A 12,886-nucleotide genomic window follows, 5' to 3' on the forward strand; every position below is an offset into this window, starting at 1 on the left:
TTTTTCATAATCCGATGGCAGCGTTCAGAAAAAAAAGATTGATGTTAACAGAAGTGGGCATGGTGTCTCGTTCCCAAAACAACCTGTAGCATAGAAGGTTACACAGGACTGCTCATCGAGCACAAGCTTGTGTTCTTGTTCATTTGGCTGCTGCGAACCGTTATACAGCGCTTTTGTACTTCGTGGTGTGAGCTCGCACTTTCAGGTTAAAAAGAAAATGAAATGGGTGGCTTTGCATAGCTGCCAAAGTCTGTTTAACCGCAAGGGCGAAGCAGGGAAGGCAATCTGAAAAACTTGTACTATTTGTGGAGATAGGTTTGCGCTAGGCTTACCTACTAAACGCAACCGTGTAAGGATGCGACGTCCTCCATTGCCGCTGCGTGCGATGACGCTGTGACTGGGTTCGTCGTTTTCTCCGACACGGCGCAGAAACCACGCACGAGCCAGGAAAACAAGAACAACGGATTTATTAACCCAAGATGCAGCACAGTGCGACACTCGTGGGCTTGCAGGCTGTACAGGGAACTCCGCAAGACCGAGCAAGTACGCTTGCCTAGGGCGCGACGACTCCCGCACAACGGCGGAAGTCGAACGCTCGAATGAGAAGCCGCCTGCTAAGCAGCGCGTCAACCTCTCGTGGAGGCCTGAGAGCATCTGCTGCGACGAGCGAATCGTCGGGGGCAAAATAGCTCGTAGGAGAGGTGGATGTCAAGTGCGGCCCAAAGAGAAATGGCGCTGCGTTGTGATGTAGGCCCGCGCAGCGTAGCGTGCCCGGACATGCCGGAGCGGGACGGAGCCGAAGCTTGACTCGCCCAGACCGAGAGGCGCCCTGACAGCCATCTTGGCGAATGCCAGTGATTATACGCGCCCGGGATACACGGTCGGCGCGCGCGCAGCAGTTGGGGAACGAGGCGGCTGGTAGGGGGGGGGGGGGGGCTCTCGATTTCCACACCCCCCCTCCTAAGACCGAGGTCGCCCTAAAGACTCTGTAATAAAAGCATCCACCGACACCGAAAAAACTGAGGTCCAGCTCAGTGCCGTCCACGAGATCGTCGGGACTCCAATGCCTTCGTTCGGCAGCAAAAACTGGGGCCGCAAAAGGGCGGCGGACACCGCAGCAGCGATGGCCGACTTGAATGAAGAGTCCGTGACGAGCGTCGCCATGACCGCCTGAACGGAGTCGGTCGACAGGGCAGGTTGAAGGCCCGGGCCAGGCGGCACCGCCGGAGTGGACAGAACCGCAGGGGCACAGCCAGACTTCGCTCGGTGAACCCGCGAACGGGGGAGGTGGGGTAGCCTCGTGCATCAGCAGGGCACCACAAGCGTCCTAATAGGAGGCCTCAGAAACAGGCGGCATCGAGGCACCTCCGGAAGCGTCGAGCAGGTCCGAAAGGGTGTGTCCGCAGAAAGGACGCGGGACGGACTCGGGGTCTAACCCCACCCAGACTTTGCGTTGCTTGGACCAGCGACGAGTCGACACGAAGGTGACTGGGGCCTCAGTACCTTATTGGAACGTCCACGTAGCGACTTCACGAAGAGGCGGTGTCTTGTTAGCCGGGGCCGGGGGAGCATTCGACGGAGGGGGCATGGACGCGGCCGGTGCCTGCAGAACGACCGAGCACGCAACTGGTCTCGCGGGCATTTTTCTTGGAAGAACGGGCCACCAAGAAGGACATCACGAATGCTGGGTTGTCGGTGAAAAGCAGAAACGCAACTGAAGGTGCGGCCCCGGAGGCGCGACAGGCTGGCGCAATAAAGAGAGCTTACTCTGTCGGATTGAAGGTTGCGTGAGCCAATAGGGCGCACGCTTCCCAACTCCCACCGACTACGCGGACGATACCCAGTGAGAGAGTGAGCCACCGGGGAAAGGGCTTTTTTCTCTCGAGCAGCTTCCGGGAGCGCTTGAAACCGGGTGGATATTCCACGCGCAGCGCGTGTAATGGTGTTCCCAGGGAGAAAGCTTGCCAGGTAGCCGTTACTGTTGCTGCTGGATGGGCTCTCGCACAGCAGCTATAATCTCCGCTCCCTTACATGGAGGGGATAATATCCCGCTTTATGCCGGGGGCGAAAATCAGCCTAAGTGCGTTTTCGCAGATTGTACCGGTGGCATGGTTAAGAACCAGCGTTATCCATGTTTACCTATGGTTCAGTGACTGCCTCCCCCTCCCCGAAGTCGTTGCTGCGAAAAACGAAAGGTTTGAGGTCGGAGACGTTAACTGGACCACCGACTGGTCTCCCTTGGGAGTCAGCCAGCTTGTATACCAGGGGCGACACTTTGGTGTGCACTCAGTATAGGCCCAACCACTTGGCCGAAAAGGAGGCCGAGATTTCTTTGGCGGCATCACTCAAGATGTGATTACGCCTGAGGACGAGATTGCCGACATCGTAACGGACATCCCGATGCGACCGGTCGTATTGAGCCTTCTGACCAGCTCGCGCTTTTGTAGGTTGGAACGTGCCAGGTCGAGGGCCGCGTCCATCGGTGAGCGCAGTTCCGCTGCATAGCCAGGCGGGCTAACCTTCAGGGTGCTTGCCCCGCCCCGTAGGACGCGGTCCATTGGCTTAGGCAGCTCTCTTTCAAAGTTGAGGAAGGCAGGCGTGTACCCTGTCGAGCAATTGACCGTAGACCGCAAGGAGAAGCCTATCCCTTTGAGACAGGCATCCCAATCCCTGTGTTGCTACACAAAGGCTGTCAGCAAGGGCTTGAGGTTCCGGTTGATCTGCTCGGTCGGGTTGGCTTGTGGGTGATACGTGGTTGTTTATGGTGGTGCTTAATGCCAAAGGCAGCACACGCATCCACAAACACCTTGGCCGTGATCAACTCCGCCGGAAAGCCAAAGCAGGTAGAGAGCTCGGTCAACTTGTCCCAGATTGCGCGTGCCGTTAACTTCTGAAAGGGAAACAGTTCGACCCACTTCGTGAAGTGATCTGTGACAGCCAGGAAAAAAGCATGGCTTCTCCGGCTTCTTAGGAAAGGTCCCATAATGTCACATGCCGCGACCTGGCAAGGTTGGCTGTCGATCGGCTGCATGAGCCCGAAAGGCTTGCCCCCGCGAGGCTTCACGCATTGGCACACGCGGCATGAGCGGGCGTAGTAGGCCAGGTAGCGGAGCGGCACAACTTTTGAGAAGTCTTAAAGCCACTCGCGTGTCTGGCCTACCGCGAGTCTTGGAAATAACCTAGGCTGGCTTTCCTTAGACTGCGGGGTATCACCACCTTGAAAGACTCCTGGGGAGCTTCTTCAGATGGGACGTAGCGCAGGAGAACGCCGTCTGCATCAAGCAGGTACGAGTCCAACGTGCCCGCAGCAATACCAGCCTGCGTACCGCACTCGGCGCCGACAGCAATACCAGCTGTCTGTTCGCGCCCGGCGGCTTGACCGCCACGCTCCACTTGGGAGCTCAGCTCTTTGTCAAAGATGTGTTGACAAAACGGATCGTCCTGCTGTGCCTTGAGCAGATCCTCTCTGCTAAAGACGATACCAGTGGACGTGACAGGGTCTACCAGGTATGCGTCCTCACCCAAGGCTGTCGACTCGAAAATCACTTCGCCATTGAGGTTCGCGCCTTTCGACCCTTTGAAGCCAGAGGGCCCGGGGTCTACTTGATGCGACTGCTCTCGGGAGTGGGGGACACAAGTGCCGGACGCCAAAACGGGGGCACCCAATAAAGCGTCAGCCACGACGTTCGAACTCCCTTTCCGGTAACGCTCAACAAAGTTGTACCGCTGCAAGGTCAACGCCCAGCGGGCGAGGCGGCCCGAGGGCACGCGCAAGCGCTTAAGCCAAGTGAGTGCCATGTGGTCCGTTTCCACCACGAATGGCACGCCGTCGACATAGTAGTCAAACTTCTGGAGAGCGAAAACTACAGCCAGAAATTCCAGGCGTTAAGTGACCGGCTCGCAAAGGTGACTTGCCGAAGGACGCCGTCGTGCTCCTAAAGCAGTACCGCGCCGAGACCCAGGTCGCTCGCGTCCCTCCCTGTTCAGGTCGGGCAGCTTTAACTCGGCTTTGGCCACTAGAGTTTCGGAGACTGCCTTGAAGGCTCGCTCTTTTTCTGGCCCCCAGCTCCATCGTACCGACTTTTTCAAGAGTACAGTCAAGGGCGCTTGGAGGGCCGTACAGTTTGGGATGAACTCGATAGTAGTTCACCATGCCCAAAAAGCGCCTCAGGCCCTGAATGTTTGCCGGCATCGGGTACTCCACAATGGCACGTACCTTCTCCTTGCACGGCAGAACACGACCGCTCTGAATGGTAAAGCCTAATAGTGAGATGCGAGTCTCAGCTAGTAGAACTTTCTTCGGGTTCAAAGTCAACCCGGCGGCACGCAACCTCCCGAGGACATCCTCCAAGTGGTGAAGGTGTTCCTCGAACGTTCAACGAAATGTTGCCATTTAGCGTCCCCTAGAACGCGGTCTATCAATCTCTGGAACGTAGCTGCAGCTCCAGAACAGCCAAACGTCATGGGTGTAAACTCGTACAAACCTCTTAGAGAGGTGAACGCAGTTTTCTCCACGTCAGCCTGCTCCATCTGAACCTGAGTGTAACCGCGGCTAGCATCCAAGGTGCTGAAGTAGCAAGCACCGCCTAGAGCAACCACGATCAAGTCAACCTTAGGCATAGGATAAGCATCCTTGCTCGTGAGCTCGTTCAGCCGGCGGTAGTCCACACAGAGCCGGTGAGAGGTGTCTCTTCTGGGGACCATTACCACCGGTAAACCCCAAGGACTGTTTGAGCGTTGGACAACTCCGGTCTCAATCAACTCATCCAGTGCCTGGTCAATTGCTTTCCTCTTTGCCGCACTAACAGGGCGAGGACTGCATTTCCACGGTTGTGCATCGCCTGTGTCAATCCGGTGGGTGCCTCATCAGAGAGGTGTAACCCGGGCGTTCCGTGAACGTATCGCTGAAGCGTGTCAATGGCGGCGACAGGCGTGCTTTCTCGCGTTTTGTCAAGCTGTCCGGCAAAGGTGGCAGCGAGCCATTCGAGTTGCTGCTTAGCGGGGAATCACCGGCATAGCCAAGACCTCGTTCACCGCGGTAGCATTATCCTCGAGGGAAAGCCTGTATGCACGGACCGTTTTCCGCTGCGCCGGCCAGCCAAAGGACCAGTCTTGGCGTCGGAGGGGAGACGCGGGCCGCGGGGGCAACACTTGGTCTTCTTTCCTCCTTCCTCCTCGTGGTGGCGTCAGGCGACTTACTGGCAGCCAAGACCATGGGAGGTGCATCGAAAGGCCGTAGAGCACTGGAAGGGCCTTCCCTGTAGCCTCCGCTTGCGACTTCAATCACGATACCTGTGCACGCGAGAACGTCGCGGCCGAGAATCACTGGCACGGAAAGACCAGGGAGATGCACAAAGCGCTGTCGGCGTGCGCGATTCTCCCAACGCACAACCAAACGTGCAGCGCCGCACGAGGTGGCAGTGTCGCAGGCGAGGTGGAAGGCATTGTCGCAAGCTCGTATGCGGACAGAGCGGTCGCGCAAATGAGCCCTAACCTCTTCGCTGAACAGCGAGATCGAAGCCCCGCTATCCAGCAGTGCCGCAAACTCTCGACCAGCAATCGTAAGGGCGATGAGCGGCGCTGGCACGGCATGTCCAGCGCGACACGCCGTCGGTGCCAGGGGTTGTGTTACGCTTCCGTGCTCTCTTATTGCTGCAGCCGCCGGCAAGGGGGAGCTCACCGACGGCTCACCCCGTTTCACGATGGGCGAGCAGGCCCTTGTGTCGGTTGGGGCGCGTTGCACTCACGCGCGGTGTGACCACGCTCACAGCAACGAAAGCAGACAACGCCTTTTCCTCCAACAGAGGGAATTTTGGCGAACCTTTAGAGCTACGAGGTGTCCATTCGCTAGCCGAAGTGGGGGCTCCGCGATCGGATATCCCCTCGTGCACTGGAGCACGGGGTTTCCGTTCTTGTTCACACTGCCGGGCAACAGTGGCCGCCCAGGTGTACGAGTACAGGTCCAGAGCGCGGTCCGACACGTCGAGCGTGTCTGTCTCTCGCTGCAGAGGCCGCCTCATGGTTTGGGGAACCCCGGTGTGACGAGTCACGACCAGCCTACGCGCAACGAGGCTCGAGAGGTGCGGGCGGCGGTGGCGGCGGGCGATAGGCTCGTGCCGCCCAAATATCGCCCTGAATACGCTTCGCATCATTTGCAAGCTCGTTTAGGTCATGATAACGGGCGCTCCGAAGGTAAGCGGCTAAGGTTGGATGAGCCTGACGTATGGCTCGCTCCACCTTCTCGGCGTTTGATGCCGTAGGATCGGCAAGGAAGTAGAGCTCCTGCAAAGCCCGAACGTACTCGAGAAGAGATTCGTCGGGATGCTGTGTGCGAAGCTCTAACTCGCGACACATGCGGCGCTCGTATTCAGGAGGAAGGAATTCGCTACGGAAGAGCGCCCTACACTCCTCCATCGAGCGAGCTTGGTGGCCGACGAGCCGGTACCACCTCACCACTTGGGCTGTCAGCGACATAGGCAAAAAACAGAGCCTAGCATAACGCTGTCGCTCAGCCGCGTAGCCTGCTGATAAGGGTGCAGCACCTCGAAGTACTCTGTGGCACTTATGCGGTCCGAATAACCGTTGTACTTAGGCAGAGGTACCTTTAAGCTAGTCAGAACGCTTTGCTGAGGGGACTCGGGGTCTCCCTTTAAAGTACAAGGCTGCGAGCACGCCACTTTCAACAGAACGTTTAGGAGCTGCGCCGCAGTTGCGTGCAGCGGTGATTGCTCCGAGGCGGGTGCGGCCGTAACAGGTGTGCGCCCCTGTTCCCCAGCATGCAGGTCCGACTGAAAAGGGCCAGTACACGCCATGGAGGAGGGTAGGGTTTGCGCTCCGACTGGTGCTTGAGGCCTCACGCGACTGGCAAACGGGGTGACAGCGAAGCACGGTGGGCAACGTCCATCGAAAGCGTCGCCTACGCGAGTCTCAGGCCAGCGAACGTCGGTGAACGCGGCGACGTCGGTTAAGCGAGCTGGCTCGCGAACGACATTGTCCACCCTTTGCGCTCGCGGCCACAATGGGTCAGTAAGCGCGTTCCCGCCAACACCCGAGTGCCCTCGGTAGGAAGGACTGGGTGCGGCGATTTGAGCTGTCAACCGTGCTGCTGACGGGGAAAGGCCAGCGAGCAGAGACTGCGCCGGGGACGGGCTCGTAAGCGCTTGAGTCTCGAACAGCTGATACAGCCCATTACTGGCTTGGCTAGGACTGTGGTCCTCGTTCAAGCGACTCGCATCACTGTACGGGGCCCCGAAAAAGGGATACTCCCGGTGAATGAAAGCAGAGGGTCGCCGAAAGTGCAGTACCCCATGCTGTAGCAGCCGTCCGCCTAAAACGAGGTCAAGTCCGTTGCCACAGGATCGAACAGGAACGAGCGCCTCGAAGGGGTCTGCTCTGAAGCCATGCTAAAACCACGTTGGGCGCCAGTTATGTGGAGATAGGTTCTCACTAGGCTTACCTACTAAGCGCAACCATGTAAGGATGCGACGTCCTCCACTGCCGCTGCGTGCGACAACGCTGCGGCCAGGTTCGTCGTTTTCTCCGACACGCCGCAAAAACCATGCACAAGGCAGAAAAACAAGAACAACGGGTTTATTAACCCAAGATGCAGCACAGTGCGACACTCACAGGCTTGCAGGCCATACAAGGAACTCTGCAATACCGGGAGGAGAAGGATTGAAAGAGGAAAGACAGGGAGGTTAGCCGCAATACCGAGCAAGTTCGCTTGCCTAGGGCGCGACGACTCCCGCACAAGGGCCGAAGTCGAATGCACGAACGAGAAGCTGCCTTCTAAGCAGTGCGTCAACCTCTCGTGGAGGCCTGAGAGCATCTGCCGCAACGAGCGAATCGTCGGGCGCAACATAGCTTGTAGGAGAGGAGGATGTCACGTGCAGCCCGAAGGGAAATGGTGCTGCGTTGTGACGTAGGGCCGCACAGCGTAGCGTGCCCGGACATGCTAGCATGGGACGGAGCCGAAGCTTGACTCACCCAGACCGAGAGGCGCCCTGACAGCCATCTTGGCGAATGCCGGTGATTATACGCACCCGGGCTACGCGGTCGGCGTGCGCGCGGCAGCTGGGGTGGGGAACGAGGCGCCTGGTAGGAGGGCGCTCTCGATTCCCACATGTTACACAAAACGAGGCTGGCAGCCTTCTTAAATCCGTTCCCGCTTCACTCTGCAAAGTGCTGGTGTAAGAGAGTACGGTTGTGCCAGTGAGAGATGCTCGTTTCGCCCAGTCTCTTTTCGATAAGAGCGCAGCACGTGGTAGCTTTCAGGTCCCTGCAATATTGGCAGTATTCTGGGTGTGTGAACCGCCCACTGATGGCTGCCAAGTTAGCGTGCGCGTCAGCTGCTCGAGCGACACCCTCCTTCCCCTGTCTCTTGTGTCTTGTATCTTGTTCTTAACAAGACGGGTAGGCCCCACCGCGGTGGTGTAGTGGCTAAGGTACTCGGCTTTTGACCCGCAGATCGCGGGTTCGAATCCCGGCTGCGGCGGCTGCATTTCCGATAGAGGCGGAAATATTGTAGGCCCGTGTGCTCAGATTTGGGTGCATGTTAAAGAAACCCAGGTGGTCGAAATTTCCTGAGCCCTCCACTACGGCGTCTCTCATAATCATATGGTGGTTTTGAAACGTTAAAGCCCACATATCAATCAACAAGACGGGTAGGGCTCTTTCTCTCTGCTCTGACGGCCAGCGCTCCTTGAGCGACTGAGATATGGTGGCTCATTTTATCACGGCTTCAGCCGTGTTTGTCGCTGCTGCTTACATGCTTTTACCTGCAGGTGGAACATACGATTGCGCGGGGCATGTTATGAATACATGCGTTAACATAGGAGACATGACGGCGAAGGCAAGAGTGTCCATATAGTTGCTGTCACAATGGTAAGGCTGTTGCACAATTTAGCTTAGTGTTTGAAAAAATGCTGTATTGGACAAGCCCCGCGGTGGTGGTCTAGTGGCTAAGGTACTCGGCTGCTGAACCGCAGGTTGTGGAATCGAATCCTGGCTGTGGCGGCTGCATATCAATGGAGGCAGAAATGTTAGGCCCATGTGTTCAGATTTGGGTGCTTGTTAAAGAACCCCAGGTGGTCGAAGCCCTCCACTATGGCATCTCTCATAATCATATGCTGGTTTTGGGATGTTAAATCCCACATGTCAATCAATGCAGCATTGGACAAATGTTGCTTCACAAGTGCTAACGGGGGGCTATAGCTGCTCTGAATGTTCTGACTGCTCCAATACATCTTTTTGGATGCCTTCAACGAAGCGCACTTTTGTCTGCTCCCCGGACTGCTCCCAAACCACTGTAACCTGTTCCACTTGTGCATTTGCTGCAAACTACACTTGCGAGTGTTCTCAGCGCGAAATTAGGGGCAGCAATGAATCTGGTGGGCTGCTGCCGCACGGATTCCTTCCGTTCTGACTACGGGAATGCACATACAGCCTGCGGTGGTGTCGTCGTGATATCTGAAGTGCAATTCAAAATTGTTTTACAAATATTGAACGGTATACTAATGAGAATCAAGTGAACTGTATGTATTCAAACTAGTTTTCTGTAGTCGCAGGTTCCTAATAAAACTTTTTTCACAATTTCGAGTAATGATTGTTGGGCGGAGGGGGCAGTACCATCTTTTCTTTCTCAAAACTAGAAAGGAATCGCGTGTTGACCCTTGTCGCTTGCAGGAACTATATGCTGCCGATTGAGTAGCGAATTTTTTAACACGGAACAAAAACAAGAAAAACACGACACTTGATATGTCCTTATAGTCCCTGTTGTTCGTGTTAAAAAGTGTGCTGCTTAACCTTACGGCATAATGATTAGTCACGAACTAGTCCAGCTCTCAACCCTAAATGCTTCTGGCCTTTTCACTACTGCTCAACAAAGAAAGCATGCCTTCGTGTCGGTAAAGCCTGCACACATTGTTTGTTAATGATGCTGATTAATAATCAATGTGAATCAAAAACTTGCAGACTTACTGTTGTGATACTCTAAGTGATCCCAAATTCTATTGCTCCAGACCTGCTCTGTAACAAATTCTGTTCAGCTCGGAATCTGCTCGTAAATACAGTTTGTTCGGGAAAAATGTTTCTCCACAAAATCTTTTTTTCTGCTACAAAAGTTGCTCAACCCTAAACTGGCTGAACTGCCACTGGTATAAGAGACCAGTCTGAAAAAACAACAGCGCTTCAGCTTCAAGCTCTGACAGCAGCGACATGTGTGCAGTCTTGTTACCAACCCCTCCAACATTTTGTAGCTCACTAAATGTCAAAATAACGCTTATTGTAGAGATTCATAGTATTCAGAATCGTTTCTTGTTGATTAATGTGATGTGCACTACTTTTTTTGTATCGAGCTTAATTTGATACATGTGCAGTTTTCTTTCTTCCTCTGCTATATAATGCATGCTGTGTTCATCTTAATTAGTTGTAAATGAGAGACTTCTTTGTTTTTTGTTCTCTGCAGGCTACAAGAATCAGCTCGAGTTTTCGTGTCTGAATCCAATGTAAAAGCTGTCACTCGGAGTTGGACTCGTCAGTGAAGCGAGCCTGTCGTTATCTTGAAAAGCAACGCGTGGATCAAACCGTGTGAAAAGTTTTTTTTAGTTTGAAGTCATTATTTTGTTGCTCTCGAATGCAGTCAGTTATTTTTAATAAAGATTCAGCTTTTTCATAGACACCTTCACAAGAATGCGACAATGGTTCAGCACTCTGTTCTTGGTTTGTACATCTTGACCATGACCTTCTATATAAACTTCCGACCTGCTCACCGGCGCGCTCTCTTACGGCGGCGCATGGGCCTGAAAATTGAGTCGTGCAGAAGACTGTTTAAACGATGAAATTGGTTATGTGCCCTGGCTCCCACAATTCGGCAAGCTGATAGAACCGGAAATAAGAATATACAAAATTTAAGTGGTGAATATGGTGGCAGTGAACTGTTTCAATACTCAATCTTGCTCCAGATGGCAGAAGTTGGCTTTTTTCAGGAGGGTAGGATATATAAACTGAAAAAAAATTGTATTAGGAGGTCAAGTTTTCAAACAAACATCAGTGATGCAGTATGTGCAATACTCTGGTCCTAGCGAAACACCTTGTAAAGAACAGCAACCAATATATCACAGTAATGACATAACAAAAAGTCATAAGGATGTTGCCAATAAAAGGCAAAGCTAAACCAATTTATTTTCTGTTTATGCTCACCAAGCAGAAGCAGCAGCACATTTGCAGGATTTTAAATAGAAAATCGTTCTCAGCTGTTCAGCGGTACTTCTTTGTAACCACATTAGTACAATATGATGTAGCTTTTTATGCACATCATATTCAGCACTGCTGACATTATTCAGGAACAAATAGCTGACCTGTAAAAAAAGCAATACATAAATTAGAGAGTTGATAAATGTAATACATGTTTAGAAGCTTCGAAAAAGTCTACTATATGCAGTGGTTGTGGTGCCAACAGAAGAATAATCTTTCCAAAACAAAACAGCATCAATTCATCAAAATATTCATTGGACATTTTACTAAGTACTTGGACTGGCAAAAGTATGCCTTCGTTGTAGAAAATTGTGAATAAAATTCACAAAACCCAGTAAGTATTTAGGCCGGATTATTTTCTGTAAACAGTATTTTTGGAGTAAAGAATTTTGTTGGACAACTGGACGAATCGTGTTTTTGTGTAATTTATAAATAGTCTGACGAGCGGCACTCACCTCATGCAAGAAAACAACAGATATAAGAAACTAATAATACATTTAGCTGACGATAGATCATCATCATCAGCCTGACTACATTCACTGCAGGACAAAGGCCTCTCCCATGTTCCACCTGTTAACTCGGTCCTGTGCTTGCTGCTGCCAATTTATACCCGCAATCTTCTTAAGCTCATCTACCCACCTAACCTTCCGTCTCCTCCTAACCCGCTTGCCTTCTCTGGAAATCCAGTTAGTTACCCTTAATGACCAGCAGTTATCCTGTCTACGCGCTACATGCCCAGCCAATGTCCATTTCCTCTTCTTATTTCAGCTATGATATCCTTAACCCCCCTTTGTTCCCTAATCCACTCTGCTCTCTTCTTGTCTCTTAAGGTTACACCTACCATTTTTCTTTGCATTGCTCGCTGCATCGTCCTCAATTTAAGCTGAAACCCTCCTTGTAAGTCTCCAGGTTTCTGCTCCGTAGCTAAGTACCGGCAAGATGCAGCTGTTATATACCTTCCTCTTGAGGGATAATGGCAATCTACCTGTCATAATTTGAGAGTGCTTGCCAAATGTGCTCCACCCCATTCTTATTCTTCTAGTTAAATCCGTGGTTCGGCTCCGCGGTTATTACCTGCCCTATGTAGACATAGTCTTTTACAACTTGAAGTGCAATATTACCTATCTCGAAGCGCTGCTCTTTTCCGAGGTTGTTGTACATTACTTTCGTTTTCTGCAGATTAATTTTAAGACCCAGCTTTCTGCTCTCCTTGTCTAATTCCTTAATCATAAGTTGCAATTAGTCACTCGAGTTACTCAGCAATGAAATGTCACCGACGAAGCGCAGGTTACTAAGGTACTCTCCATTAAATCTGATGCCTAACTGTTCCCATTTTAAGCATCTGAAAACCTCTGTAAGAACGCGGTAAATAGCATTGGGGAGATTGTATCCCCCTGCCTTACACCCTTCTTTATTGGTATTCTGTTGCTTTCTTTATGAAGCACTATGGTAGCAGTTGATCCCCTGTAGATTACTTCCAGGATGTTTATATATGCTTCATCGATGCCCTGATTCCGCAGTGTCTGCCTGACTGCTTATATTTCTACTGAATCAAATGCCTTCACGTAATCAATGAAGGCTATGTATAGTGGTTGGCTGTATTCTGAGCATTTCTCTATTACCCGATTGGTAG

At 52.6% G+C, this 12,886-nt stretch overlaps 1 protein-coding gene across 5 annotated transcripts in view; it reads left to right on the top strand.

Annotated features, from left to right (window-relative positions):
* The window catches only part of LOC119175797 (uncharacterized), a 172,972-nt gene extending 162,296 nt beyond the window's left edge, over positions 1 to 10,676 (top strand). For all 5 annotated transcript variants that reach the window (XM_037426773.2, XM_075876208.1, XM_037426774.2 and 2 more), the window contains one exon: positions 10,466 to 10,676. In XM_037426773.2, coding sequence (XP_037282670.2) covers positions 10,466 to 10,509 — 44 coding nt within the window. In that variant the 3' untranslated portion in view covers positions 10,510 to 10,676. The remainder of the gene's footprint in view (positions 1 to 10,465) is intronic.
* Positions 10,677 to 12,886: the final 2,210 nt, after the last annotated feature.

This window comes from Rhipicephalus microplus, chromosome X (assembly GCF_043290135.1).
Source record: "Rhipicephalus microplus isolate Deutch F79 chromosome X, USDA_Rmic, whole genome shotgun sequence".
NCBI lineage: Eukaryota > Metazoa > Arthropoda > Arachnida > Ixodida > Ixodidae > Rhipicephalus > Rhipicephalus microplus.